The sequence below is a fragment of the Halichoerus grypus genome, chromosome 5 (assembly GCF_964656455.1).
Source record: "Halichoerus grypus chromosome 5, mHalGry1.hap1.1, whole genome shotgun sequence".
Lineage (NCBI taxonomy): Eukaryota > Metazoa > Chordata > Mammalia > Carnivora > Phocidae > Halichoerus > Halichoerus grypus.
In genome coordinates, this window is record NC_135716.1 from 10,030,480 (window position 1) to 10,044,038 (window position 13,559).

The 13,559-nt window shown below is 41.6% G+C and overlaps 1 protein-coding gene across 2 annotated transcripts in view; it reads right to left on the reverse strand.

Annotated features, from left to right (window-relative positions):
* The window catches only part of EFR3A (EFR3 homolog A), a 106,315-nt gene extending 93,786 nt beyond the window's left edge, over window positions 1-12,529 (reverse strand). For both annotated transcript variants that reach the window (XM_036066388.2, XM_078071998.1), the window contains exon 1: window positions 12,287-12,529. In XM_036066388.2, the coding sequence (XP_035922281.1) occupies window positions 12,287-12,296 (10 nt within the window). In that variant the 5' untranslated portion in view covers window positions 12,297-12,529. The remainder of the gene's footprint in view (window positions 1-12,286) is intronic.
* Window positions 12,530-13,559: the final 1,030 nt, after the last annotated feature.

Consider the following 13,559-nt stretch of genomic DNA (forward strand, 5'->3'; position numbering starts at 1 on the left):
CCTATGCACCCCTATGTTTATTGTAGTATTATTTATAATAGCCAAATTATGGAAGCAGCCCAAGTTTCCACTGATAGATGGAGAAAGAAGATGTGATACATACACACACACACACACACACACACACACACACACACACACACATATACATACAATGGAATATTATTAAGCCATTAAAAAGAATGAAATCTTGGGTGCCTGGGTGGCTCAGTTGGTTGAGCGACTGCCTTCAGCTCAGGTCATGATCCTGGAGTCCTGGGATCGAGTCCCGCATCGGGCTGCCTGCTCAGCAGGGAGCCTGCTTCTCCCTCTGACCCTCCTCCCTGTCATGCTCTCTATCATTCTCTCTCTCTCTCAATAAATAAATAAAAATCCTTAAAAAAAAAATTATAAAAAAGAATGAAATCTTGCCATTTGCAACAACATGGATGGATCTGGAGGGTATTTTATGCATGCTAAGTGAAATAAGTCAAAGAAAGACAAATACCATATAATTTCACTCATATGTGGAATTTAAGAAACAAAACAAAGGAGCAAAGGGGAAAGAGACAAACCAAGAACAGACTCTTAATCAAAGAGAACAGATGGTTACTAGAGGGAAGGTGGACAGGAGGATGGGTTAAATAGGCAATGGGGATTAAAGAGTACACTTATCTTAATGAGCACTGGGTGATGTATGGATTTGCCGAGTCACTATACTGTAAACCTGAAGCTAATATAACACTGTATGTTAACTATACTGGAATTAATTTTTTTTTTACTTATTCAGCCCTTAACCAGCACGTACCCTACCAGGGCCGGCAACAAAAAGAGTAGCAATATTTCTACGCTGCTGAAATAGAGAATAGAGGCAGCTTACTGAGATACAACAGAGAAGATGGACACGAGGGAAAAGAGGAGGATTAGCTGTGTAAGGGGAGAAAACCATGCCGAGCGCTCAAAGAGCTAACGGAGGCGCGCTCAGGTGACAGCTCAAGTGCAGACGCCTCTCACTTCTGAGATAAGGCAGTTCATCAGCAAGTTTACTTAAGTATTTTATCTGCCGCCAGCAAATCATTCATTTCTTTCACAAATACACATTAATAATGAGACTCCAAAAAAGACAGCAAGAGGTAAGTTAATAGTTAAGCTCTACATGAAATATTTTAAATTACATATGTGGAGCTGCCTTAATTTCTACTTGCAAACTGCAGAATTAAGCATGTCTACCCAGGAGTTATAGAACAGGCTACATCCTCTCAACCAAATACAGTACGACAATCTCTTCCCCCAGCTAGAAAGCAGTACAAGACAGCTAAGGACATAAGTACAGGACAGTACATACCATGGTTAAGACACACAATCATCCCTAAGCTTTAAAGTAAGATTTTTTTTTCCCTAACATTTCATAAATTGTCATAGCATCAGATCAAACATAAGAGACTGTCTAGCTTTGTTTTTTCTTGCTATATTGGAATGTTTCAAATGCTACTATAAATAAATGGACTGCCATTTGAGTCTTACACAGTTCCTGTCATGCATTTGTCGTGGTGGTATTTGTTTTAGTAATGCCCTACCTGCTCATCTTTGGTTCTTCTGCCTATTCAATCCTTAAAAGGACATGTTCCTCAAAGATCTGCCCTCAGCCCCTTTTGTCTTTACAGCTTATCCTTTAGTAACTTCGCCCAGTGTCAATTCCCTACAAATGCACTCTGAATGTCCTTTCAGGCATCACACACTTATTACAGCCTAAAGTCGACTCACTTTCCATCTTATCTTCCTCCAGAAAGTCCCCATATCAAACTAGAGCAATTCGCCCAAACAACCAAGCCTGAAACTTCAGAGTGAATCCCGACTCCTCCTCCTCCCTCCACCCCTCATCCAATTAATTCTATCAACTGTACTTCCCCAGTAGTATCCAGACTGGTCCACTGCAATCTACCCCATGCCATCATCCAAGTCCAAAGCCCATCACTCAGACTACTGTACTTTAATAACCTCTAACTGTTCCCCCTCCAACCTCACTTATGTGTTTCCATAGCAACCAATGTTTCTCTTTTAGTAATCTGAGTCATTCTACAAATATACAAGGAATGTGTACCATGGGCCAAGCACGGTATCAAAAGCTACATATGGCGGCAAAGGAAACAGGTATAAGTGCTTATAAAAAGCTCCCTGTCTGGTGAGTGTAATTATGTACTCTTGACGTGTCTTCCCCACCAGACTAAGTTTCAAGAGAGCAGGCATGACATCCACAATGACGTCCATCATGCCCAGTATGAGGATACTGCTGTGTCCTCAGTGTCTATAAAAACTGGCACCTAGTAGGGATTAAATAAATGTGTTAAGACAAAATTACCAAACACACACACACACAGCCTTCAAGTCGTCACTTTCCCCAGTACCAACGACTTACTTCAACTGGCTGCTGGTTACTTCCACCTGCATGACTCACTTCAAACCCTTTCCCCAAATCCATGCTTCTCCTATGACTCCTCGGGCATCTGAGGCCATCTTCGACTCACATTCCCCCTGCAATCTCTCCTCTAAACTCCACAGCACGGTTCCTTGGGAGCTCACCATTTCCTTCTTTGTGTTACAGCCATCTACACAAGGTTCTACAGACTCCTTAAAGCTAGAGACTGCTTTATTTATCTCTACATTCCCCACCTAGCAGCGCACGTGTGGACACTAAAATAACCTGCTGAATGATGAATCCCTAAGAGAAATCCAAACAGAACACAAGGGAAGCTGAAAGGTGATGCCAAGAGCACAGCGACAGCACCTGCGACTGAAAGGGCTACAAGGAGCGATCGGACAACTCCATTCCTGGAGATCATCAGAGCAGCATAGGTGAGACACCATCAGGTCAAATGGTTTCGGTTTTTGCCTCTAGGCTCCTAAGCTTTTGATTCTAAAATACCTTATGTTTCTGTCAGAGGACATATTCTATTGTCTGAGACTATAAATTTCAAATTTTTTAGAAGCAGCCACATTATTTCCCTACTGAAATCAAATGCAGAACCCCCAATAAAAAGAGCCACTCCAGCGGAAGCTGGATCAGGTAGAGAAGCCCACCTGCTCACACAACAGTCCATATTATATGTCCACAGAAGACACTTTGGAAATTTCAGCTCTAAAGGTAGCTAAAGCTTCCCTTGTGCCACCCTCTGATGTGGCACATCACATTCCATGTTGTGCCACATGGAATTCTCAGGAACTAACAAAGAGAATCTTGTGCCAGGGAATGGAGCTTTTGTAAAGGTAATATAAATAGAACTGACTGCAACAAGCATCCATCACTCTCTTCTTGCACCTGAATTGCTACATTTCATGAACCTGGTGCAGTAAGACAAACCTGGGAGAGCTTCCCAAAGGTGCTTCCATCCTTAGAAGACCAAGCAAGGAACCAGGATGGAACCAAGGGGAAAGGTGGCAAGGAGTAGACAAGTCCCCTAAGTCTGTTTCTAATTGGAGCTGCAAAGTGAAGAAGAAACTGGCCCGCTGAAGTCCACAGAGTACAGCCCAGCTAAGAGAACAGGAGAAATGCACAGAGGACTTAGACCCCAAATCCCTGCTACTGTACATCCACCTGGAGTGCTCTTCTCTCTGCAGAAGCCCTCCTGGAACCATATATAGCAAGTGGTAATAATCCAAGAGGCAACTATCTTGTCCTTACAACATGATGATGCTGATAACATGTTCATGAAGTATTTCTACCTCTAAAGCACAATTACATAAATCCTACTGCATGTAAGTATCCCTGAGTTTCCACTTAATACAAAAAACACCTAGTAAAAATACTTATAACTAAGCTCAAAAATCCGTTGGAGTCATGTCATAAATGGGCCACTCATTTCAATTTCTAGCCCCAACACAGTACCTTTTGCAAAGTTTATGAAGCTCCAGGAATTGACAATGGCAAACTTGAACACTTTATATTTGCTAGGAATTGACAATTGCTAGGAATTGACAATGGCAAACTTGAACACTTTATATTTGATTTTGTCTGCCCAGCAGGAGCGAGATCCATTTAAAGTCAAGTGCAACCACAGCACAGAGAACTTTGTAGCAAATTGCCAAGACAGCTGTTCAAAAAGCCAATTAAATACCAGGGGTGTGAAGAACACTTAGCATTACCCAGAAAACCACTGCAGCAGGAATACCCTGGAGTTCAGGTAGTGAAAAGAAAAAGGTATAGCTGAATAACCCACCAACTAAGAATAAAAACAAACTAAATAAATAAATTAAAAGCATTAAGAAGGACAAGTCTTCTTGAAGACTGTATAGCAAAATATTTAATGCCTAATTTTAGAATACAGCAAACTCTTAATTCAGAAGTACAGTGAAAAAAACCTGAGTAGTGATTCCTTCTTTAATAAAAATAGAATCATGCTATCTCATAATACCTGAAGCTAAAAAGCAGTAAATATATATGCAAAAGGAAGAATATGACAGCTTACATGGAAAGAGGAAAAATTATAGTAGCTCCTGTTTGCTTTAGAGCATATGCGAGAACAGGCTCATCTCAAGAACTGAATGAACCTGACAAATACAAATGATGAGAGAATTTTGACAGGTATGACATATTAATCATAGGAGAAACTGCCAACATTCATTTTACGATCATACTTGCCTAGAATTGTGTTCTACAACACACAACTGTTCCAAACACACACACACACCCCACACCTACAAACTCCCAATAAATTGAACCCACACATAATGATTCTTCTCAACCTTTCAGGTTTTCATGATTGAAACCACCACTTCAGATTATTTCTTCCTCCTTTCAGAATAAAATACCAATGATGCAAAAAGCCCCATTATTTCACTTCCTATTCAAAAACATTATTCACCAACCACTGCTCAAAGTACCTCACAGAATTTTACATCACCTAGCATATGATAGCTATAGCAATCACACAACAAATGCAATGGTTTCCTATATACAGTCAACATTATTTAATCAATTAAAATTCTCTTCTGTGGGCTAAAGGAAAAGCCAGTTCAGGGCAATATTTTAATGTTTCATTTCAGTTTTTTTAAATTTATTTTTTTTAAAATTCTGTTAAAGCTGTAAAAAGCCTGAAGCATCCTTTTCTGATTGCAGAATATATGCTAACCATAGAAAATCTGAAAAACACAAAAGAAAATAAAAATAATTCATGACCTCTGAGACCATGACCCAGGCAGAAGGCAGACACTTAACCAACTGAGGCACTCCTAAACTTCTGCCTTTTGTACTGTACCTCACTGCCTTTACCTGTTGTTATTATTAAAAAGTCTTTGGTAATCTGACAATCCAAAACTGATTTCAGCTTTTAATTACCATTTCCTTATTAATGAAATTTAATCATTTCCCCCAAAATCTTTATCAATTGTTTGTACCAAGACTTTTATAAGCATAGGTATATGTTTTACCCACACAGGATTGGTGTTTTGTTTCTGATTTGTATAAATACTATAAATATTGATTTTTTTATATTTGATATTAACTTTAAATCCTTTAAATCTTTAACCACAGATTTTTGTAACACTTCTATCCCACAGCCTTCTAACCCCTATGAAGGTATGTAGTTTTGAACACCCATCCAGTATTCAGACAACCTACATTCTAGTAGCACACCATTACCCAGCTGAATGGCACACTTAACCCACTCGGTTTAACCTTTTTCTTAATGATTGCATTAACTGTTCTTTACAGCTATAAAATTCAATTCGATTTCATTTTTCCTTTTCTTAAATTCCCTCTCTGGTAATCTACAATTCCTAAATTAACTCTCTTCATATATACTGAATTTAGAAAAGCCTTACCAAATATTCATCTACATTATAATTAAAAGATTTCATTAGGCTAGCAGAGAGGTAAGAAAATAAAAAGCATGTAAAAGATTAGGAGGAAATAAAGTAGAAGAAAAAAGTACTTAGAATGGGGTGCCTGGGTGGCTCAGTAGGTTAAGCGCCAGCTCTTGATTCCAGCTCAGGTCATGATCTCAGGGTCCTGGGATTGAGCCCTGCCTGGGGCTCCCTGCTCAGTGGGCAGTCTGCTTGTCTCCCTCTCCCTCTGCCCTTCCCCCTGCTCACGTGCACTCTCTCTCTCTCTTAAATCATCTTTAAAAAAAAAAGTACTTAGAATGTAAACATATATATATATATACATATATACAAAATACATGTATAATATAAACATTTTTTAAATTTAAAAAACAAAAATTAGAACCAGAAACTCTTCTGAATCTTTAAAAAATAATGGCATGATATATTTGGAAAATAATGATATTCTTCTACAACCTGAATTACAAACCTTTTGGCCAAAGAACAACTGTCACTCTGGCGATTTCCATCTTTCCAGGGGATACATCTCAGTATGCTTTTGAATCTCTTGAAACTATACGCAAAACTTTATGTGAAAATCTGCATCTTCTGGGGAAGAATAATCATGGTGTTCATCAGACTGTCAACAGGGTTCATTTTGCAAAAATATTTAAGAATCCCTAACCTAGACAAACAGCTCATATCTTAACTACTGGTCTACCCTTTCCTCCTTCAAGTGGTGGGGGCCATTCTGGGATTTTCTGTGCCTTCCTCTCCATTTCTGAGAATGTCAGGGACTAGTTTCCTTCAATGTCATCAATAAAAACCTTTCTATTACCACTATAGATTAAAGAGGTAAGCATTTCCCACACAGGGGCTCCTCCAAAGGAGTTTAAAGTGGAGTTTGTAACAGAACTGGTTGTTCCTACAGAAAGACTGTATGATTCAGAAATACAATAAAAATACCTATGTAGCAGCTCTTTCTGTTTGTGGGTCCTGCCCCCTGCTTTAATTAAATCACCTTTTTTGCACCAAAAAAGTAAAATAAAAATACCTGCATAGTGATTCCTTCTTTAATAAAAATTGGAATCATGTTACCTAATAATACCTAAAGGTAGGCAGCAGTAAACAAATATGCAAAGGGAGAGCATGACAGAGTACATGAAATCAGATTTGTCCTCTGCAATCCATCACATTCCTACTGAAACCCCATTCATGACAACTGGGTCATTCCATACCACAGCACAGCTATGTAATGGGTAAAATGTAGCTTTCTCCTAAGAACTAGGACCTTCATTTTTGACTCAGGAAAAAAAAAAGGGTCTCTGCCCCCCAAAACAAAGGACTTTTTTTCTTTTAGGGGGATCTGTGGGCTGAGGAGGGGACAGAGAGGCAACACTGAAAACCACAGCCTAGAGAGCCAGAGAAGGATGGCTGAAGTTGTTTTTGTTTCAAGCTGCTCACTCCAAATTACCCCCAATGGCAGGCAAGTTCCCCAGAACGCTGGGCTAACTCCTCCCACCTACCCCTTTATCCCCATAGTACAGCTTTGCAAGGTACTCAGAACTGTGGAAATCCTGAGATGGAAAAGCAAGGTATGGACAAAGGGGAAGCTGCCCAGGGTCCCTGAAGGACTGTAACAGGGTCAACCCGAATTCAGGGTCAGGAAAGGCCCTGCCCTGACCCAACAGGTCACTGCTGACTCAGTCAGCCCTGCACGCTCCTTTAGGCCTTCTGGTTGAGAAGGCAATCTCTGGGGAGCAGGCTGCAGGGACCCTAGACAGGAAAGCAGGCCACCAGGCGGCAAGCACAGCCTAATCTACAACATTTCAATCTTTGAACCAGTGGTTCTCAAACCAGGGACAATTATGACCCCCAGGGGGCATTTGGCAATGTCTGGAGACAGTTCTGATGGTCAAAACTTTGGGGAACAGGGGAATTTACTACAAGCCTCTAGTGGATAAAGGCCAGAGTTGCTGCTAAACATCTCAAGACAAAGCACACGACAGCCCGGTACCTCCCAAACAAAAAATTATCTGATCCAAGACATCAAAAGAGCAAAGTTCGAGAAATCCTGATTAAGACTATGATTTGCAAGCTTCCATTTTTATTCTTGTCTCAGGCCTCACAAATGTTATAAGCAGGCCTGCTAAGAACCTAATCCTAAATTATAGAACTCTTGTAACACTGTTTTAACGGAAAAAAAAGTTTATTTCAGGTTTTAGTATCCAAAGAATAACTTCTGTGACTCCAGTTAAGATTCAATCATTCATTTATTCAACATTTACCAAGCACTTATTATGTAATTAAGCACAGTGCTAAGCAAAAGTAATGGTGTTAAAAGAAATTGATAGTATCTGGTAGATTCAATCCTGCCTGACTCAGAGCAGTGTAGTAAGAAAAAAGAACTGGGACTCTGTGAAGTCACACACATCTAGTTCTGATCCCACATTCCACCATTTACTGTCATTAGGCAAGTTATTTAACTTCCTTGAACTTCAATCTCTCTATTTCTATGTCACATAGGGCCTCCCACAAAGGGAAAGATAATAAGAAGCACAAAGTATACTGCGTAGCACACAACAGTATTCAATTATTAATTCTCTATTACTAATAGCAAGTTTTCATTTTTTATAAAGTAATCAGTATGCTGGAAATGGCTAGTATGCCTATAAAAAGGAGAGTCATTGTTACTGTGATTGTGACAGCTTGAACACAATTTTAGTCAAGTTCATTGCATGGCATATTAAGATCCTTCAAATTCTGGCTCCCATCTCCTCCAGCTTTATCTTCCACCACCTACATCATCTTTAATGTCATATGTCCCATGAGTGGGAACAGACTGAAAGATGAGATCTGGTAGTAACCACTGTCAAGCCAAAGGTCACTGTGAGTAAGAAAATTCTTTTAGCTGTAACTCTGGCAGTAAACATAGGTACTCGGTGGAAGGGTGAGGAGGGGCATAGAGAACAAATGAACACAAAAGGCTCCCAAGTCAGGAATAGGTCATTTGCTCGCAATGCATTTCTAAATGGAAACACTTCAACCAGCCTCCATCTTTCACTTCACAATTCGTCAGTATCTTGCACCTCTTTCATAAGAATAGACTGAAAAATAAGTCAAATATAATCAGCCCCATCCGTGGAAAAAAACAAACATGGAATGACCACATTACCATAGCCTAACAAATTTGACCAGATATCAAATGCCAACATCTAAGTGAGAAAAGAAAGCCTTAACCACCAATTACTGAAAGTATAGTTATTTATAGCGAACAATGGTTAAGCATTTCAGTTCCCCTTAGCCATACACAATACCTTTACATAGATCATAAAAGAACACATCTTACTGGACCTGTTTTTAGGCAAACTGTCAGCTACGGAAACCCTTTCACAAAGTAGTTTACTAAAAAGGAAGTCTGTGCCTATACAACCAAGTATCTATTGAGCACATCAGTGAAATCCTCAGCCTTCTTTGCCCAGAGTCTTGTGACAAGACAGAAGAAAAGGCAAAAATGTTAAATTTTCTTTTAAGCTCACATGTCTGACTAAAGTTTTGGCTAAGCTTACTTTTGTCTTCATGTAACCTCAGGGGAAAAAGTGGGGGGAGAGGGTAAACTATAATCAACTTAGTGCTGAAAAACCAAGAATAAACTTCATCTATGCTCCTTGTAGTTAAGGATTATAGGGAGGAGATCTACATTCAAGTCCTGGTTCTATCCCATGTATGACCTTAGCCAAGTTACTGAAACTCACTGAGTCTCAGTCTCCTGATATGAAAAAGAAAAGGATTGAATTAAGAAGCTTTAACATTTCTTCCACTCAAATTCTTCTTTTTTTTTCATTATTAACATATAATGTATTATTTGTTTCAGGGGTACAGGTCTGTGATTCATCAGTCTTATACAATACACAGCGCTCACCACAACACATACCCTCTTCCACTCAAATTCTTATTGTTTGAAAATCTTTAATATCAAAATATTTCTTAACGGTCCTTTGAAACTAGAGGAAGAAATAAAGGCCTCTAGAGAAATGATGTTTCAAATTATACCTTTGTAGGTTTGAAAAGATCATTTAGTGAAACACTCTTGAAATCTGTGCTTAGTGATTATTGCAAACTACTGGCTGCAAATAGTGACATAACCACAAAACTGCTCCTGCGTCGCAGTAGCTTCCCATCAGGCATCCTTCCAGGTAGCTGCTTTCTGAAAAAGAGTTTACAGCTCTCCAAAATAATTCCAATGAAGCTACCATTACCATTCATGAGATAATGCAATTGCTTAGCCTTCAGGGGTATACCATGCTCCATCAGATTCTGCTTATTAACATCAGTTTCAATGACTTGAGGGTATCAATATTCCAAATAAGCAACAAAACAGCAATACTAGAATAATTCTAGTGTAATTCTTGAGCAAGGGTCACTTTCAGAATTATAGAGTCTGAGAGACCCTAGTGATCATCTCCAACAGAAAAGCATTACATTTATTCACTAAAGCCTTTAACTAGCTGAGCTTACAAATGAGCCTCTGAACTCATCTGACATTAAAAAAAAACACCACCACCACAAAAACAATTTATTTGGAGAGATTTCTTCCTAAAAACATCCCCAAAGGGGAAAAAGAAATTCCCAAAGAAAGTAATAATTTTGCTGTCTCTGCTTATATTGAAATTTATTCTACAGGCAGAGTTCCCGAGAAGTACTACTGTCTGCTGAACTATCCCAGCAATTTTTGGTGGTTCTGGCCATAAAAGGAGACAAAAGGCAACATGAACACCACTTCACAGCGGTACTACCAGCTGGTACTACACTTCATGCAATCACAGAAACTGTACCATAATAAATATTAACAACAGTAATGACAGATAATTCAAACGTTTCACTTGCCTTCCAATCAGGTCATAAAATCTGCATTCTTAACTATGCAAATACAGCATGGTTCATTTTGCATTGTAAATCATGTATTTTAAAAGAAACAAGTTTTCTAAATCCACTCCATGAAGCTAATCTTAGAACTAAAAATCTGTTTAATTTCACAACATACTTATTTTGCCATTTCACCAATAAATTCCATTTGAAGCCTTAACTTTCAAGAATAGGTTTTTATTCCTTCCCTTTTCCTTTCTGAGACGGTAAGAGTAGCACAATGCTAATCTAAAATATTCCTGAATGACATGAATTTAGAAATAGCAATTATAATTATGATGATATTCCTCTAGTGTAGAGGAATACAATGAAAATATAAACTGCTGACATATTAAATTAATACAAAATTCAAGACCATGAGTTAAGAACACACAAATTACTGTGTTCATGAAACAAAATCCACCTTACCCACCCATGTAGGAGCAGTTAAAAGTAATCGTTTCATCAAGATCATTCACAGCATTACATAAACCTTTCTAATATCCGGAAATAATTCCTCTTTACAACAAATACACAAAACACGCGTTTGAGGCTGACCTGGAAATCCACTGTCCCGTATGTCTACCAAAATGAGGACGGTGAGGAGTTAGGAATTCAAAGAAATGTGAGCTAATTAGGAGCGTATTTACAAGTGGTTACAGATTTTACAACATGGAACACTTACTCAAAAGCGCCCTAATCGAAAACAATCTCTAATCAATCATCATCTTGCTTCCTCCCGTCCAAGATTAGGAAGTCTCTATGGGCCACTGGGTTTAAAGTCACATTGCAATTCTCTGGGTCGTCCTGAAATGGGTCATTAGTAATATTGCCCTACCCGGTTTGTCCAAAACGTCCCCCAAATCCACTGTTTTTCAAACTTTAGGGTCCCTCAATAACACCAAGACCTCTTATTAAGCACGCAGATTCCGGGGCCCAAGCCGCGGAGTCTTACTCAGTGTGCCTAGGGAGGAACCCTAAACATTTTCAATCAGCAGCCAGGTGAATCTGAAGCAGGTGGTCCAACAGCCTTCTGGGGCACAGAAGCCTAACAAGTTCCCAAAAGAGCACCTACTTCAGCCACGCCGGCGCGTTACGGACGGGGAGAGTCAAGCCTACGGGGAACTTCGCGTGCCTCGAGGAGGGACTCTGGGCCGGGCCCGGATCCCCCCGGACCGTGCGTCCCACTAGGCGATGCCTGGTCCCGGAGGAAGTGAGTACGTGACGCGACCGCAGTTATTTTCAGCATTTCCACAAAGTCCCACCTGGCTCTGTGAAGAGCTGGGGAAAGAGAGTGGACTTTGTGAAGTCCCACAGGTCTAGGTTACTCCAGCTCAGCCACTTACTAGCCGAGCGCCCTTATCGTTCGGGTCTCAGTTTCCCCGTTTGTGCAACGGGATCACGCCACCCCGCGGGAAGGCTAAGTCGAAACGAAAGTAACTCGGCGGGTCGCAGGCACTTCCTGGCTCTCCCGTGCCTGGCCCGGCTTCCCCGCCGCCGCAGCGGGCCACCCCGGAGTGCGCGCCGAGCGGGCCGCGGCCTCCCAACGCCCCCCGCCCGGCCCGACCCTCGGCCGGACACTCACGGGTAGGCATGGTGACCCCGAGCCGCGCTCGCCGCCGCACGGAGGCTCAGCGGGGCCGCGCAGGGCGCGCCGACCGCACCATGGCGGGCGGGCGCCGGGCCACCGAGACCCGGACCAGGCGAAAGGAGAAGGGCGGAGGGAACAGACGCGGAGCCCGCGTCTCACGCAACGAAGCCAGCGACAACAGCCACCGCCGGCCCATCTGCGCGCCGGACGCCTCGTTGGGCGTCCCCACGCCCTGGCGTCAGCACGTCGCCGACGCCCCGGCCCCGCCCCCGCCCTGTGGCCGAGCTCCGCCCAGGAGCGGTCCGGCGCGGGCAGGGGGCGGGGACTAGGGGAGGGCAGTCAGTCGCCTGGAATAAATTGGGGCTCTGTTTTGTGGTAAAGCCCTAGTGATTTGAGTCATATTCGTTTCCATGAGTCCTTACTCGCGGTGCATTAGCGATATTCACGTTTTCCACTTGCACCGCTTTATGGTGTTTGTGAGGGTATGCATGATTGCTTTAAGTGCATGGAATACCTGTGGGCTTTTTTTGTATGAGCTGTTGAACTTGCAGTGCGTTCTACTTCTCTGAAAGCCTGACTGGAGACGCCCTGAGGTCATTCCGGGTGATGGCAGAGCATTTTTTTGAGAGGATAGAAAATGTAATTTCCTCTTTAAGAGGCTGGGGGCGTGGGTGGCGGTGGAGGGCAATGAAGAGCAAGTCACAGAAGCTGGTGAGAGCAGAGTGTGTGTAGTGCTCTACACCAGACCATCTCTTGCTGAGGGTGAAAGCCAAACTACCAAGTACTTGGCCAACACTTACTTATCCTTCAATGCATTTTGCATATCTTTATCATCTATAACATCTTTCCTGCTCCCAGTTTTTGTCCTGAGACATTTCACAGTATCTTGACTTGCTTCTGCTATAGCACTTTTTCCACTGAATCTTTTTTTTTTTTTAAGATTTTATTTATTTTTTTGACAGAGAGAGACACAGTGAGAGAGGGAACACAAGCAGGGGGAGTGGGAGAGGGAGAAGCAGGCTTCCCGCAGAGCAGGGAGCCGGATGTGGGACTCGATCCCAGGACCCGGGGATCATGACCTGAGCCGAAGGCAGACGCTTAACCGACTGAGCCACTCAGGCGCCCTCCATTGAATCTTAATCAGACTGTCATAAGTGCTTAAGTCCACCACTGGACTATGCACTTTTCAGAAAATGGCAAATACCATAGTCCATATTTATGTATCCCTACCCAGCACACAGTAGGGGGCTAGAGCATTTTCATTTAA